The sequence below is a fragment of the Lycorma delicatula genome, chromosome 3 (assembly GCF_047948215.1).
Source record: "Lycorma delicatula isolate Av1 chromosome 3, ASM4794821v1, whole genome shotgun sequence".
In the NCBI taxonomy this organism is placed as follows: Eukaryota; Metazoa; Arthropoda; class Insecta; order Hemiptera; family Fulgoridae; genus Lycorma; species Lycorma delicatula.
Genome location: NC_134457.1, coordinates 186,054,170 through 186,072,623, shown reverse-complemented (window position 1 = coordinate 186,072,623; position 18,454 = coordinate 186,054,170). Strand labels below are relative to the sequence as shown.

Sequence of the window (18,454 nt, the reverse complement as noted above, 5' to 3'; positions counted from 1 at the left end):
TGAGTATGGCCTGGCCAAATGATATGATGGCTCAGGTGATCCAGGTAGCTGAGAAGTCAACAACTGCAATGGATATGTGCCAATTCTTGGATCTTTCTACTTCCACGTCTGATGGCGGTCATGGGATGTGCTTTGGAGCTGCTGCCGGAGACATCGTGGAGGACAGTTTCCCAGTTTCTGGCTGAACCACCAAGGGGTGGCTCAGCCGTCTTCATGGCACTTCACTAAATTTTATAATGCCAAAGCTGGAGAAGCGGTGAGTCTCAAAAAACTCTAAGGCCACTGAGAGACATTGGTCGAGAAACAGCCAAGCCTGTCTTTTTTCGGGTTCGATGTATTGAGAGACTGGTCCTGTATTTATTTAACCAGTTGGGCTCTGGAGTCAAGATGATGCAACAGCAGGTTACGACTGGAAGACGTGATGCTGTCGCCTGTCCGGTGCGATGTACGCCAGCTGAGGTGGAAAACAGCACAGTTGTTCAATCTGCCGGACAGTCATATGCTGACTTAGTGAAGCAAGTCAAGCAGTCATTGGCGAATCAGGAAGTTTGAGACATCCTGTCCTTATGGCAAGACAGCGAAGGTGAAATGTGTATATGGATGAGAGGCCCCGAGAAGGCTGCAGCCCTGAAGTCGGTCATCTGTGGTAGTAGGCCGGAATTTCTGTTGGATCTGAAATTGAGAGAGCCCATTTACTGTCTTAAATATATAAGATCTTGAAGATCTTCCTCTGCCCTGCGTTTGGTAGGACGCAAAATGCCACCATCATCACGACATAAAAAAAAAATTTTTTGGGGTAGCTAAACAACTAATTGCACAACGGGTGAAGATAGGCTGGGTACATTGCCTGAATTTGAGACCCGGAAGAATGGTGCTTTAGGTGCTGGGGGTTAGGACACATGTGTTCAGTTCTGCAAGGCTCACCTATTCGTTGAGTTTGCAATGCGATATTCCACGGGAATCTTGTGACCGGGAAGGAAAATTGTATCCAAACGTGGCTGTATCCAGTTTGGGGAAATGATTCAAGCTCAGCTATCATGGCCACGGTGGCCATGATCCAAGATGATTGTGCGACGGCAGATGATGATTTGGTTTCATGCAACCCTTCATGTCACACCTACTGATGGACTACTAAGATTGCTTACCTCAGGTAGGAGGCGTAGGCAACCAGGAGATCCTTCCAATGGGCCATGAAGCAAGACTCTCCGGATGTTCAGCTGCTGGCTGGTAGGCGTCCCTTACCTCTGCTACAGATTAAGGTTGGTGACATTCTCATAGCTCAGGTGGAGGCAGCGAGATATTTAAGAGTGTGCTTGGATCACCGCCACTCCTTCACTCTGCACATCAGGGAAGCATCAGAAAAAGCAGGAGCAGTGGTCACTGCCTTGAGTAGTCTACTGGGTAATGTGGCCGGCCCTTGAGACTCAAGTAGACACTATGGTCATGTGATAAACTCGATACTTTTGTATGGTGTTGTGATTTGGTCGCAAGCGATGATGTGTGATGAGAATCAACGCATGCTTGAGAGTGTACAGAGAAGGATTGCTCTTTGCATAGTATCTGCGTTTTCTTCCGTTTCAACCAAAGCGGTGTTGCTTGTTGTTGGGGTTCCTCCATTTCAGCAGCTTGCTGCCATGAGAATTGGACTTCTCCAAGGAACTGTTAGACTGAGATGCTGGATCGATTGTTTCACGATTGGCAGACTCGATGGGATCGGTCCTTCACCTGGCAGTGGATACACTGGCTGATCTGGTGGGTGAAGCCATAGGTCAGCCGTAGGTTTGGTGAGGTCTCCTATTGCTTGAACCAGTTCCTGTCTGGCCACAGCATATTCCAGGTATACCTGCATACATGAAAGAGGGCAGATGATGACCCCTTCTGTTTATTCTGTGGGGAACTGGATACTCCAGAGCAGGTTGTGTTTGCCTGCCAGACATGGGAGGACAGAGAGCGCCTAAGCATCATTTGCACGGGCATCTCGCAGAGTTCTTTTTCAAAAGAAAATAAAGGCACTACAAGACCCGAGTTCATTATTTATGTTCCAGTCTTGCTTCATTGTGTCCTGACTATGTGATGGAGTTGCCCAAAACAGCTGATAACAACGCTACTGACATTACAGATTCTGAGGAAGAATATTTAGGTAATATCACTCTTCTGACTTTTGAAACTTGAATTTTTATTAATTATATATTTTATTTTTCAACATACTTCAATTTGAAAAAGATTAAGGTTGAGAGGACGTTCAGGCTCACAATTACCTAAAATTCTAATTAAATAAACCACCTAGTACAGAATATTGAGGTAAGACATATCTTACTTCAATTTTTCATGAAAGTACTTTCATGGGATCGTGCATCCTCAGTTATGATTGAAACAATTCCATTATTGCATAATAAAAATAAAAATACTAAGTTAATAATAATTGCATGTTACTTTACATGAGTGCTGCTATCTGATGCAATTTTTATTAGAACATCTCTCTCAAACGGTCTGATTGTTATCAAATTGAAATTTGTTTGTATTTATATATTATTCTTAGTATTTTTTCTAGTATATTTAATTTTTTCATCTTTATTAAATTCTAATATTTCTAAATTTGTGTTAATATCAGAAATAGAATGTTTGTTGTTTATTAGTCTGCCACATTAGATAAACCTAATTTATTTTTGTAATTATGATAATGTTCAAGAAATCTGGTTTTAAAGTAGTTATTTGTTTTCGCTGTATAAATAGCATCATATTCATTACATTTAATTAATTATAAATTCCTTACAGATGCTTATTTTGTTTTTTTTTTATTGTTTTTTAAATATTTTATTATGTAGTTATTCGGTTTGTATGCCGGATTAAATATTTCTTTATTATAAGTTTTAGTTATGTTTTCAGTGATGAATTCAATAGATCAATAAACTTAATAACATTGTTTTACTAGTAATAACCCTTTGAAATAAATAAATAAATGATGTAGGAATCAAACTTAAATATGTTATATCTTTAATTTTGGTGGGAAAAGTGTTGCATATGTGCATGTGAATGTGTTTTGCATGTGCATTCACTTCCACTCCACAAAATCCTCTTGAAGCTGATTGAACATGTGATCTCTACAACCAGCTGTATTCCACACAAACTTTGTGTGTATCATCATAAATTGTGTATTGATGTCATTCAATTTTTATAGTATTTGTTAATTTTCAGTCTATTAAAATATATGTATACCACATACAGAACAGACTCATTAATTATTTTATTGATTATTTTACTTATTGATGTATACTTATTACATCGATTACTTTCTCTTCTTTTACTTTCTTCCTTTATCTCTTTGTTTCTTATTGCAATTTTTTAAAATTATTTCACTCACAATTATTTTAACTGTTTTATCACTGATCCCTTTGTTTACTTACACGAGTTGTAATTCTATTTTGAGTTTGTTATTTTAAAATTTTAATTCCACTCCATTTCTTGTTTTTGTTATAAATCGGATATTCCCTCGTAATGCTTATCAAGTATTTGAATACGACTAAAAAAAAAAAATTGTTAAGGATCTAGAACAACTATATAGAAATTACTAAAAGTCACTTACTTGAACAAAACCTGATTTTCTTGTAAGTATATTTCATCTAAGTGTAAAATATTTTGAACATTCTATTCTACCTATTAACCTAAAATGAGACTGTCATGTAATAATTAAACTTTATATGTTGAACTTGTGTGTAGAAATATTAATGCTCTGTACTTACTCTTTTTTTCTCCTATGAAATGTTTAGAATACTTAGGTACAGAAAGATTAATTCTTTGTAAAGAAAGTAATTTGGCTGATGTATATAACTTTGAAATTTTCAGGGAATTCCTTCTGTAAATCGTGCTGTAATTCATGAAAAAGAGGTGGGCGATGAAAAGCGGTATAAACTTCTTGTTGAAGGTGACAATTTGAGAGAAGTAATTGCAACACCAGGAGTAAAAGGCACACGAACTTGGTCTAATAATACTTATCAAGTATTTCATACATTAGGAATTGAAGCTGCTCGGTAATTTCTATTTATATATTTTTTTTTTTAATTTTGAAGTTTGTTGACAGCTTTCAATTATTTTCAAGTGTTTTGTTAAATTTGTTAATTGGACCTGTCAGCTGGCATCCATTATATTATCAACAACCTATTGCCTGATATGTAGCTACACACACACCTACACTGCACATTGCACAGGGGACAATGCAATCATGCATTGATAGGTTTATTATTTTTTTCCATCTTTGTTTTTGTTTTAAAATTTAAAAAAAAACATTTAACATTTACATAGATTGACAATTTCAAATATGCGTTATTCAGAAATAAACAGTTGCAGAAATTTAAATAGAAATCATATTTAACAATTTGCAAGGGCGGTCCAGAAAGTAATTTACATTTGTGCCTAGCATGGAGATGGGTGGGGATAGAGCCATCTTGGCATCAAAATGTTTCTACACAACATTTCTACAGAGAAGGAATTGAAAAGCTTGTGCATTGTTATGATACGTGTCTCAATTTAAATGGCGACTATGTAGAAAAATACTTTAAGATTGTCCCTTTCAAATGTATATAATAAAATTTCTTTTTTTTAATTTGGTAGGTTTTTTTATTTCAAAATGTAAGTTACTTTCTGGATGCCCCTTGTATTTTGAAATATTTAAGTTTTATTAAGGATGTACAAATCATATTTATTGATATTGATGGATATGTGTATCATACCTGCATGTGCAGCTGTTTATAGTTTGTTGGGTGATATAAGTGTTTTTTTTAAAGTTATTATCTGTTACATTCAGTAAACAACATTTTTAATTATCATTAAAAATAAAATGAATTCTAATTTTTTTCTACCAGTTAATGCCAAATTGAAATGCTTATAAAAATGAATTTTATAACATGAAAATAAACCAAATTAAGCTTTGCAATAATCAATTGTTATTTTAGGTATAGAAAATATGAAAATGAAATGATGCCTTTGCAGATAGAAAAGTGTGAAAATAAATGTGAAGACAGCATATAAGGAACTACTAAAAGTGGATATTTATATCTTTATTTTTTAATATATTTATATTATACAAGATACTCTTGTACTGTCCAAATGTTAATCATATTCAAGAGCTAGTAATGCTTTGAATTTTTTCCAGAAAGAATTAGCAGTTTAGACTAATACAGAATGTAGATTTATGTCATCACCACCATAAAAACATAAAGTGGCTGTAATTAGATTTAAGCTTGTAGTTATTGAAAGGATAAATAATTACATAAATAAATGTATTTCACTATGATATGTACTTATGTATTTATTCCTTTTTTTTATAAGGCAAACAATAATGAAGGAAATTAAAGTTGTTATGGAAAGTCATGGTATGAGCATAGATCATAGACATTCAATGTTAGTTGCTGATTTAATGACCAGTAGAGGAGAGGTTCTTGGTATTACCCGACATGGACTTGCCAAAATGAAAGAATCAGTTCTTAACCTTGCATCTGTAAGTAAAATCAATTTATTCTCAAAATCCATGTGTTTTATAAATGATTATAGTAATCTAATGATAATTGGTTTTATTTCATTTTCTTCATTTGTTTGTTATTTTTCTTTAATGATATGACCTCAGAGATATTATATTTTCTTCAACATATATTTTCTTATAAAATAAAGTAACTGTTTCAATGTTAAGTATTATTTTGGTTGTCAGTTATGACTGGTTTGATGCTATTCCCTAGCCATTCCTTTTTGTTATGTGTTATAATTTATTTATTATTCTACCTTTCATGTATTTAGCCTACTTCCCAAGTATAAAGTGGATAAATTTAATTTTGCTATGTGGCCCAAAAGGCATTATATCTTAATGTTATAAAAAAATGTCAATATTCCCTTAAGTTGTGTATGGATGCCATAACCAATTGTTTATAAAGCTTGTTGCAAACCACAATAAATTTCAAGGGAAAGTGATTAATGTAGGAGAAAGAACAATGGAGGAGAAGTAGTGCAGGAAGTTTTGTACTATGTATGAACATTGATCGAACTACTACTTATCAAATCAAATCATAATGTTTTAATTCCTAATAACTCATCATCACTTGTTTAATCACTGCTATTTAAATCACAATCATCACTTAAAACGCTATCATTGCTATCACCATTTACATTAATAATGCCATTGAAAATGTCATTATCAATTACAGGTTCCCAAGACAAACAAGATGTTTATATTCTTGACATGGTTGCACCTTGATTCTCTTCCAGCATTTGTAATTTAATTTTGTTAGTTTTTCAATTATTGTAATAGCATCATCATGAAATTGTTTAATTTGTAATTAAATTTCTGAACTGAAATAATATTTGTTATTTAATTGCATGAGATTGTTGTATTCTTATTAGTATGTGATTAGATTTTTTTTTTTTTAGAGTAGATGTTCTGTTTTTTAACTGTTTTGGCTGAATTAGGTATTCATTGTATTAAGTTCATTTTTTATTAACTTCTGATTGTTCTTATTTATATTTTTAATGTTTCAGTTTGAAAAGACTGCTGATCACTTATTTGATGCTGCGTACTATGGACAAACTGATGAAGTTTCTGGAGTTTCTGAATCTATTATTCTAGGGATTCCTATGTCAATTGGAACTGGTCTTTTCAAATTGCTTCATAAATATCCTTTCATTATCTATTATTATTTTTACTGTTTATATATATATAAATTATTATTTAATAGTATTTGAGTAGCAGTATAGACAGATAAACAAAGATAGTTATAATGTATTTTCAACTTCTCATGCCAATTTCAAGTTGATTGTTGTAGTCATTGAGTGACTGTGGTCAGTGCATAACATGTGTCTGGTAATTGCCTACCATGGAAAAAAAATATTGATCAACGTTACACGATTTAATTTTGTATTTGTTTAAAAAAAAATCAGCTTACAAAATGTTAAAAGAAGCATTCAAGAAAAGTTTGTGTCATGTGCAACATACGAGGGTTATTTTTTTTCAAGGTCCGATCGGTTGCGAAATAAAAACCCACGCAAAAATCAGATGAACCAAGCGCATATATGTTGTGCAGCGTCTCTAGTATGGCCTTCAATCACGCCGCGTCACTTCGTCTAGTTCTGAACACGCAGCTAGCACATAAACATATCGACAACAATAGAATCTCCCGCCAAGTGTGAAGTGCATGCGGTAATTCGATTTCTTTAGGCTGAGGGGTGTAATGCAGCTGATTCATCGACGAATAAGTAATCTGTACGGTGAAACTTCAATGAGTGATAGCAAAGTGCGACAATGGTGCAGAACTTTAAAGCAGGACGTACAGATGTTCATGATGCAGGCGGTCAGGGAAGGAGCGAGTGTCAACCAATGATCTCGTTGAGCAAGTGGATGAGGCAATTCGAGAAAATCGTTGGTTCACAATTTCTGTATTGAGTGATTCGTTTCCTGAAATTTCAAGGTCAGCTCTCTACACCATTGTGAGTGAGAGACTTCAGTACCGCAAACTGTGTGTGAGATGGGTTCCCAAGATGCCATTGTTTTGTGATCTGACCATCACAAAACAATGAGAATGGACGCCTCCCTAATGTTTCTCCAGCGTTACCACAATGAAGGAGAAGATTTTTTGAACAAAATTGTCACAGGGGATGAGACATGGGTCCATTTCGAAACTGAAGAAACAAAAGAACAGTCCAAACAGTGGATGCATTCTCATTCTCCCAGTAAACCAAAGAAGTTCAAGCAAACCTTCTCCAACAGAAAGTGTATGGTTACTGTGTTCTGGGATCGGAATGGAGTTCTCTTGATGGAATTCATGGAACGTGGCACGACCATCACTGCAGCTGCATACTGCGTGGCTCTTCAACGTCTACGAAGGGCAATTCAGGATAAGTGGAGAGGAATGTTGTCATCAGGCATTGTCTTTCTCCATGACAATGCTCAGCCACACACTGTAGCTGTAACAAAGAAGCTCCTGCAGCATTTTCGTTGGGAATTGTTTGATCACCCACCATACAGCCCAGACTTGGCTCCATCTGATTTTCACCTCTTTGCTCAAATGAAATGCTGGCTAGGAGGACAACATTTTGGCACAGACAACGAGCGCAGACCAGCGTAGAAACATGGCTGAAAACAGAGGCAGCTCCATTCTACGACGAGGGTATTGGAAAGTTGGTACCACACTACGACAAATGTCTAAATCGGAGTGGCAACTATGTAGAGAAATATGTATGGTAAGTACTTGTTACAAATAAAAAATTTGTTATTTTCACTGTGGTTTTAATTTTGTGACCGATTGGACCTTGAAAAAAGAATAACCCTTGTATTTACATTGGTTTACCTCAGGTCGATCAAGCATGTCAATTAACAACATTATGGAACACAGCGAGTGCAGTCCTTCAAGAAGACCTTTTTTCTTTTACTTTGGTTTTCTTTCTTTATTCTTGTCTATGGGGTGTTAAACTTCATATCATTAGAATTTTCAGAATAGATCATAATTTTCTTAATTTATCCAAGTTTTCCTTCTATAATATTTAGTACTTTGAAAAGTAAATTACTGTACTAAAAGTAAAGTTGATAAGTACTGTTTTATATTCATTATACTAAACTTAACCAGCCTTTGGCATTTACCATATGGTATATGACTTAAACAGTAAAATTAATTTTATGAATTCACTGATATGACAGTGCAGTGTGTGGAAATTCAGAGGTAAAAATGTTGTTACTTGTTTCAGATAGTGATATACTGTAAAACATAAACACTCATCAGTGTTTTATCAGTTAATATATAAGGTACTACTCAATAATTCCTGTAATTAAAATGTCCTGTTTTTTTTGTATTTTTAAACTCAGAAAAATAGTGGCAATGATACAAAATTTTGAATCAAGCTTTTGGTTGTTCAAACTCAGACTTGTAACAGTTTAAGTATTTCAAAAAGATGCAAATATTCAATAGAGGTATTGACTCTTTTGCACATCCTTCAACTAGCATCAACAATGGAAGTGTTAACAAAGATTGTGAAAAGATTTTTGAAGATTGTTGACAAATCAATTTACAGTGATTATGAAGCTTTAGGTGTATCATGTAAGACTTGACCATAAAGTTTGTCAGAGTAATTTATTGTGGAAAAGGCTTTGATCCTTAGAATATCATATTCATAAACTCAGAGAGATGCATCTGTCACTCCTAACCCTCCTCATTCTGTTTACCGTATTGACCTAGCCTTATGTGGCTTTCTCTAATTTCCAAAGTGAACCTCAAAGTGAATGATTTGATGCAGTGAAAGAGATTCAAGAGGTATAGTAGCAGCACTAGCTGAAGAAGTTGATAACAGCAATGTAGAGGTAATTACAATTTCAGAAATGTTTGGGTAGCACCTTCAATACAGGTTTATTTTCAAAGGGTTTTTTTTAATTTGTAATTTTAACTTAAATTTATTATTTTTACATAGCCATTATTCCTTAATTAAGATTACAACAGACCGCAGTAACCGACTACAGTCAAGATCACTTCTGTTTGATAATCCATTATATCATGAGTAACTGTCAGCAAGAAAAGTTTTGAATTTAAGGCTGATTCCTGATTTAAGTTTAATATAGATTGTTTATTAGTTCTAATAAATAATTTGTACATGCTGGCATTACTGAGTGGAAGTAAATGATATGTTTTATATTTATTTATTATTTTTCATTAATTTAAAGTATTATGAATGATGGTAACAGCACAAAAAAGGGAGTAGAGTAAATAGTGATGGAATAGTACAGGATATGCATATTCATACAAATTCAGTTAAGAAATTGCATTGTTTAGCTTTCTACAGATCAGATGATTTTGTAAAGATTTTTGTAGATATTTTAAAGCAAATAAAGAAAGTTGCACATATCACATTAATCAACTCCCTGGTTTTTGGAACATTACAGGAAGAAAATTCTACCTGCATTGCAGTACCCTGACAAGTCATCTCTAAAATAAAGACAGTTTCATTGTAAAAAGTTTATTCTGAAAACTTTATAAATATTTTTTATTTCTCTTGAACTACATACCTTATACTACTTCTCTATATAATCACCACATGAATGTAGTAGTACACCAGCTCCAGTATATCCTCATCATATTCTTCTGCTGCCAGTCCATTTAGCCACTGATAACAGCAATTTTAAGTCCATTGTCACCTGTGAATTGCTTACCACTTAAAAATTCTTTCAATTTCCCAAACAAATGGTAGTGAGAAGGAGCTAAGTCTGGACTATATAGTGGGTGATTGTAAATTTCCCATCCAAATGTTCTCTTTTGTTTCTATTACCTAAACTATATTTTCCTATTATCTTGCCTTCTTGTCCCTCACCAACCACAGCATTCCACCCTCCCATCATCAATACAAATGCCTTTTTACTTTCTTTCTCTAGTATATTTTCCAGCTTTCCATAATACTCATCAGCTTCTTCTTCAGTATACTGTGATGTTGGCATATATAATTAAATTATTAAAAGATCTTTATATTCTATCCTTGTCATCATCAGTTGATCATAACATATTCCACTTTAATTACTTTTCCTACTAGTTTCTTTTTTATTAATACACCAACTCCATTCCTCCCACTACTTTCGGCACTCGAGTAGTACAAGTGGAAGTCCTCACTCAACAATTTCTCCACTTCCTCCCCATCTCATTTCAAATATGTCTAATTTATTTCTAATCATTTCTTGTTTTACTTTTTCAAGCGTAATCTTTTGTAGTAGTGTCAGTACATTCCATGTTCCTATTCTTATTATCATACTTCCTGTTTTCTTTTTCATTTTTTCAGTCCTGTCTGCTCAGTTATCCTTTCTGTGTCCATACTTTATTACTTCTTCATTAGCATGAAACCTTGTTGTATTCCTCTCCCACAGATACGAATAAGGGGAAGCTTTACCTCTGGAATTTTTTACAAAAAGGTCCATCCCGTACCATGATCGACTAAGGATATCCTTAATAATCTTTAATGCAGTAGTTTCCCATTCCATTCCAATGCTATTGATCTGGTGATTCATCCACCTTCAGGGGCAATTTCTCACCCCCAGGGCAATAGAGTGTCCTTTCTTCTACCCGCTCATCCACCCTCATCAGAGGCTATTGGCACTTGGCAGCCTCTGATTGGCAACTTAGCAGAAGGGAGTTGGAAGTCATTTATACCGATGGCCACTCGGTCGCCAGAGCCGCTTCTATGAGAACAGGATGCACCATGTAGCAAGCTGTAGCTACACTTCGTGAATGTGTGGTTGACATTTACATGGGAGAGGTTTCTTGAGACGCATCCCATACCTTACATCCCTTACATCACTTGTAAATGTATGATCACTCTTTAAATTTTACATTGGGAGGATTTTCTATTTTTCACAAGTTGTAAATGTTCAGGAAAACAGAAACACTGTCACAAAACTTGAATCTCACTGATATAACATACAACAGCAGACCTACCTACTGATTTGGCACTACCAGTGGGATATTTGCTGTTAAGTGTTATGCATAAGTGTTTATTACTTTCTTGAGATCCTTATGTTAATAGCATAATATAAAAGCCACAACATGATATTCTCTGTGTGCGTGTATATTTATATCTGTGCTGTGTAGTCATAACCATTTTTATTCTTTATTACCAGTTTTTTTTGTTATTTATCTTTACATATATTTTATTGCAAATCAGTGAAAAAATCTTCTTTTATCTTCTTGGAATTAAATAAGTTTTAGATGAAAAATGTCAAATGCTATGCATCTGAAAAGTCCTAATTCTGTAAATTTCTCCATTTTAAATAAATAAAACTTTCCCTTCATAAATAAATAAATATACAGATATAAAAGAAGGATGTTATTAACTAAATTAAGATTAAAGAAGATAGGGATATAAAATGATTCATTATGAAGAACTATGAGGAGTATCTTATTCCAGTAGATCTCCTGATGATTAAAAATAAAAACCCCTCTCTAATAATTTGTACATGAATATAGTTAATAAGGGGTATAGGAAATATTGGTAATAAATTGCATGAAAAATAATTTGGATTCTACAACAAGCTCCTACTACATTATTTCTAAATCTTGATTTCTTCACTCATCATTACCAATCAAGTGGCACATTCCTCCAAATCAGCAATTCTATGTTCCTTCATTCAGCCAGTAAGCGCATTATTATGCGAGGTTTATAAAAAAAAGGTTCATTTACAATAAATTTATTTAAGAGCAAGCGATTTTGCATCAGTAATCTTTTTTTTTAAACAGTTTACAGTAAAAAAAAAGAGTATATGAAATTTGTAACTTCTTTTGAAAATAATGGTTTACATTAAGCCAATTTAGAGATAAAATAATTTAGATTCCCTTGTTCTTATGACTTTGACTTTTATTTAGGTTAATTGCTTTTCACGTCATATTTGGCTGGCTCTAATATTGCACAAAAATAATTTTTTTTGTGCAATATTAGATTTTTATATTCATTGTTTATTTGTCCATTGTTTATAGAAAGTGTATATTTAGATGCACCTTCATACCAGTAATAATGAATCCTAACCATACTGATGTGAAGTAATTCAAGAACTCACTAACAGCCCTGTCATTTTTTCTTTGTCATTTTGATAAGAATAACTTAATTCTAATTAACCTTTTAATTTTATTAAGCTTTTAATTTCTTATTAAGAGTAATAATCAAAGCTTTCATCATTAACTGATAAATGAAGAGTTTCAATAGCATGACGAATAATTTTTAATCTTTAGATTTCTCTCTTTGTATCAATATTTTTGAATATTGAAGTCTGTTCAGTAGTTTTAAAGACATCGTTTACTAGCATTGGCAAGTAAAATTTTGGATCCCAAATTGTTTTGTATATTTTTAAATAATACTCTTTGAGTGGCTGGAAAATAAGTGCAAAGTCTTTTTCCATATTTCTGCAGCATTGCAATTGCAAATTGATGAAACGTATGATTTGTGTCTGATGTGCCAACAATTGCAAAATGGGATAAACTTGCTAAACCAATTTGTATGTTGTATTGACTGGAACTAATTTATTTTTTAATGCCAGTTGTAATAATCATTTTGTTGATTATGACAATTTTCAAATCTTTATCGATAGAATAATTCATTTTGTGTTGTAATTCATTTTTTGTATAGGTTTAACTGAATGTAGTTTAATAAAATTTTTTTTTTAGGTGTTGCTACACATTTTTAGTGTGAAATATTATTTTATAGTGAGTTTATGATTTTTTGAAGTGAAAAGATTTTATTCCATAGAATCTTAGATTTGTTTAGAGAAACAATTTAATTTATAGTTGCTTTTTATTTTTTTTCTTCAGTCATTTGACTGGTGTTATACAGATCTCCAAGATTTCCTATCTAATGCTAGTCGTTTCATTTTGGTATACTCTGTACATCCTACATCCCTAACAATTTGTTTTAATATTCCAAACCTTGCCTGGCTACACATTTTTTCCTTCTACCTGTCCCTCCAATATTAAAGCGACTATTCCAGGATGTTTTAATATGTAGCCTATATGTGTGTCTCTTCTTTTAACTATATTTTTCCAAATGCTTCTTTTTTCTTCGATTTGCCACAGCACCTCTTCATTTGTCACTTTATCCATCCTTCTGATTTTTAACATTCTCCTATAGCACCACATTTCAAAATCTTCTAATCTTTTCTTCTCAGGTACTCCAATCGTCCAAGTTTTACTTCCATATAAGGCTATGCTCCAAACATATACTTTCAAAAATCTTTTCCTGACACTTCTGACTGAAGGCTCATTTCGCCTATGCTATTCAGCATTTTACTTTGCTCCTACTTCATCCATCTTCAGTAATTCTACTTCCCAAATAACAAAATTCTTCTACCATCATAATCTTTTCTCTTCCTATTTTTACATTCAGTGATCCATCTTCATTATTTCTAATACATTTCATTACTTTCGTTTTGTTATTGTTTATTTTCATGCAGTAGTTCTTGCATAGGACTTCATCCATGCCATTCATTGTTCCTTCTAAATCCTTTTTACTCTCAGCTAGAATTACTATATCATCAGCAAATTGTAGAATCTTTATCTTTTCACCTTGTAATGTTACTCTGGATCTAAATTGTTCTTTAACATCATTAACTGCTAGTTCTATGTAAAGATTAAAAAGTAACAGGGGTAGGGAACATCCTTGTCAGACTCCCTTTCTTATGTTCTTCAATTATTACTGTTGCTGTTTGGTTCCTGTAAATGTTAGCAATCATTCTTCTATCTTTATACTTGAATCCCAAATTTTTTTAAAATGCTGAACATTTTATTCCAGTCTATGTTATCAAATGCCTTTTCTAGGTCGATAAATGCCACGTATGTTGGCCTGTTTTTCTTTAATCTTCCTTCTACTATTAATCTGAGCCCTAAAATTGCTTCCCATCTCCCTATACTTTTCCTGAAACCAAATTTGTCTTCTCCTAACACTTCTTCCACTCTCCTCCCAATTTTTCTGTACAGAATTCTAGTTAAGATTTTTTATGCATGGCTAGTTAAGTTAATTGTTCTGTATTCTTCACACTATAACACTTTTTGAAGTCTGACAGGACTTCCCCTTTTTCATAAATATTACACACCAGTTTGTGTAATCTATCAATAGCTTCCTCACCTGCACTGCGCAGTAATTCTACAGGTATTCCGTCTATTCCAGGAGCCTTTCTGCCATTCAAATCTTTTAATGCTCTCTTAAATTCAGATCTCAGTATTGTTTCTCCCATTTCATCCTCCTCAACTTCCTCTTCTTCCTCTATAACACCATTTTCTAATTCATTTCCTCCGTATAACTCTTCAATATATTCCACCCATCTATCGACTTTACCTTTCGTATTACATATTGGTGTACCATCTTTGTTTAACACATTATTAGATTTTAATTTATGTACCCCGAAATTTTCCTTAACTTTCCTGTATGCTCCGTCTATTTTACCAATGTTCATTTCTCTTTCCACTTCTGAACACTTTTCTTTAATCCACTCTTCTTTCACCAGTTTGCACTTCCTTTTGTTTTATAGCATTTCTTAATTGCCGATAGTTCCTTTTACTTTCTTCATCACTAGCATTCTTATATTTTCTACGTTCATCCATCAGCTGCAATATATCGTCTGAAACCCAAGGTTTTCTACTAGTTCTCTTTATTCCTCCTAAGTTTGCTTCTGCTGATTTAAGAATTTCCTTTTTAACATTCTCCCATTCTTCTTCTACATTTTCTACCTTATCTTTTTGCGATGACCTCTTGCGATGTCCTCCTCAAAAATCTTCTTTACCTCCTCTTCCTCAAGCTTCTCTAAATTCCACCGATTCATCTGACACCTTTTCTTCAGGTTTTTAAACCCCAATCTACATTTCATTATCACCAAATTATGGTCGCTATCAATGTCTGCTCCAGGGTAAGTTTTGCAGTCAACAAGTTGATTTCTAAATCTTTGCTTAACCATGATATAATCTATCTGATACCTTGCAGTATCGCCTGGCTTTTTCCAAGTGTATATTCTTCTATTATGATTTTTAAAATGGGTGTTGGGAATTACTAAATTATATATACTTCGTGCAAAACTCTATAAGTCGGTCCCCTCTTTCATTCCTTTTGCCCAGCCCGTATTCACCCACTATATTTCCTTCCTTGCCTTTTCCAATGCTTGCATTCCAATCTCCAACTATTATTAAATTTTCATCTCCTTTTACGTGTTTAATTGCTTCATCAATCTCTTCGTATACACACTCTATCTCATCATCATCATGGGTGTTTGTAGGCATATAGACGTTAACAATCGTTGTCGGTTTAGGTTTTTGATTTTATCCTTATTATAATGATTCTATCGCTACGCGTTTTGAAATACTGTACTCCCTTCCCTATCTTCTTGTTCATTATGGAACCTACTCCTGCCTGCCCATTATTTGAAGCTGAGTTAATTAATCTAAAATCACCTGACCAAATGTCGCCTTCCTCTTCCTACCGAACCTCACTAATTCCTACTACATCTACATTTATCCTATCCGGAAAGTTATTAACAGACATTAAAAAATAATAATTTTTCTGAATAAAATTATTTTTCATGTGCTTATGAAAGATTATGGCAGATTGTAAGACATTATGTGGAATACAGTTAATGATTCTTCCATCATATAATGGCAATATATTAGGAACCTTCATCCTATATTTTTGAAACATATTGACGATTTTTGAAGTTCTTCAGCACAAACTACTCTCTACATTAGTCATTAGGGCCATGGGCTAGACTATTTTTAAATCCAAATTATCTGATTTTCCATGTCTCACGTGGAAAATCACGGGAATTCATTCTGAGAAATTAAAGAACATGAAACAAGATAAAACACCTGTGGCCAAAATCATGTTCATTAAACCAGTTCCTGTAGATTAGTAAAATTAAATAACTCATCCTTATTATGATTTTTAAACTGGGTGTTGGCAATTACTAAATTATAATTCGTACAATATTCTATAAGTCGGCCCCCTCTTTCATTTCTTTTGCCCAGCCCATATTCACCCATTATATTTCCTTCCTTGCCTTTTCCAGTGCTTACATTCCAATCTCCAACTATTATTAAATTTTCATCTTCTTTTATGTGTTTAATTGCTTTGTCAGTTTCTTCGTATACACACTCTACATCATCATCATCATGGGCACTTGTAGGCATATAGACGTTAACAATAGTTATATTCAGATTAGGTTAGGTTTCGATTTTATCCTTATTACAATGACTCTATCGCTATGCATTTTGAAATACTCTACTCTCTTCCCTATCTTCTTGTTCATTACGAAACCTACTTCTGCCTGCCTATTATTTGAAGCTGAGTTAATTAATCTAAAATCATCTGACCAAAAGTCGTTTTCCTCTTCTCACCGAACCTCGCTGATTCCTACTACATCTAAATTTATCCTATCCATTTCCCTCTTTAAATTTTCTAACCTACCAACCTTTTTTTAGACTTCTAACATTCCACTGTCTGACTTGTAGAATGTTATTTTTTAATTTTCTGGTGATTCCTTCCTTTGTAGTCCCCACCCGGAGATCCGAATGGGGGACTACTTTACCTTCGGAATATTTTACCAAGGAAGGCGCCTCCACCATTGTTATATGAAAATGCAGAGAACTACATTTTATAACATAAAATGTAGCTGTCTACATCTTTTTATATTGCATTTTAAAAGTTGTATGTTTAAACTATCTTTATATCACATCTGTTTTGAAATAGACATATGAAAAAAAAAATTATTATGTATGTTGCCAAAGTCCATGTTAGGACTGTCTGTGAAGTTGATTTTAAAATCAGTCACAAAAACTGAAATAAGTGAAAACTTACATTAGTTTAAATAAATCGTTAGTAAAATAAATCTTAGGGGAGGTTTGAAAAGCAGCAGTTGATTTCCATAAATTGATTATGCATCAGACTTTTCATGATTTGGATGTTTCATAAAAGTGTTTTATTGTTGTTGAATTCTGGAAAACCAAATTGAGTGAATTGGTTGATTTTAAAGATTGTAGAATAAGTTTGAATATTACATTTGGAATTACTTGGTTTCTGAATGGAAGAAAATAAAAAATAACAGCTTGTAGAAAATTACAAAATTGGAGATCAGAGGAAAGTATTAAAAAGATAATGAAAATTTAGAGTAGTCAAGAAATGACATATGAGTGTCGTTTATCTGTTATCTGTTTTCAAATGGCAACAATTAGTTTTTCAAGTAGTCAGTAAAAGAGGATCATCATATGATGAAGATCATCAACTCTGATATCATATTCAAAACACTGAAGATGTGCAAAATGATTTATTTTAAATGAATATAAGAAAAACTAATACTTAATCTCAAACTTCAGGTAGTTCTTATATGTAACAGTTGTGATAATTAGTTGTCATCCTGCTACTCACACCTAAATTCATTGGGCAAAAGTAAAAAATATTAATACAAAAATATTTTAAGGTAAATTTTTTTAATATTACATTTAATTTATGTCTAATTAACAGCCAATTCTTCAGTATTTTATACTGTAAAACAGAACATCATTTTTAAAATGTAAGACATTGAAAAATTACTTACAAATTGTGATTTTTAGTAATTGGCACTGAAAAATAGGTTTTGAAATTTAATAAGTTGATGAGACCACGTTTAATAATTAAAAAATAAAACTGCTGGGAAATTAGGTGTATGACAATAAAAAATGTGCTGTTGTTCAATTTCTTGAAGATATTAAGGGTTTTCCGACCTGAAATTAATTTGATGAGCCAGTTAAAATAACTATTGTTAACATATGGTTATCAAAATATAACATATTCAAAAATTTGCTGTTAACTGTAAATGAACTATGCAAGTTTTTTTATTACTGCAGACTTATGGTGTTTTTTTTTAAGTAAGTTAAATCAGCTGACATCAAGATTAGTATCATTATTCAAATAACTGAAGATGGAATGTGTGTATTGAGATCTC

General features: G+C 33.0%; 1 protein-coding gene across 1 annotated transcript in view; it reads left to right on the top strand.

The window, feature by feature from the left end:
- Polr3A (RNA polymerase III subunit A) overlaps positions 1-9,869 on the top strand; it is a 102,386-nt gene extending 92,517 nt beyond the window's left edge. Inside the window, exons 24-27 of the mRNA XM_075361195.1 lie at positions 3,844-4,028; positions 5,326-5,494; positions 6,523-6,657; positions 9,464-9,869. Coding sequence (XP_075217310.1) covers positions 3,844-4,028; positions 5,326-5,494; positions 6,523-6,657; positions 9,464-9,529 — 555 coding nt within the window. The 3' untranslated portion in view covers positions 9,530-9,869. The remainder of the gene's footprint in view (positions 1-3,843; positions 4,029-5,325; positions 5,495-6,522; positions 6,658-9,463) is intronic.
- Positions 9,870-18,454: the final 8,585 nt, after the last annotated feature.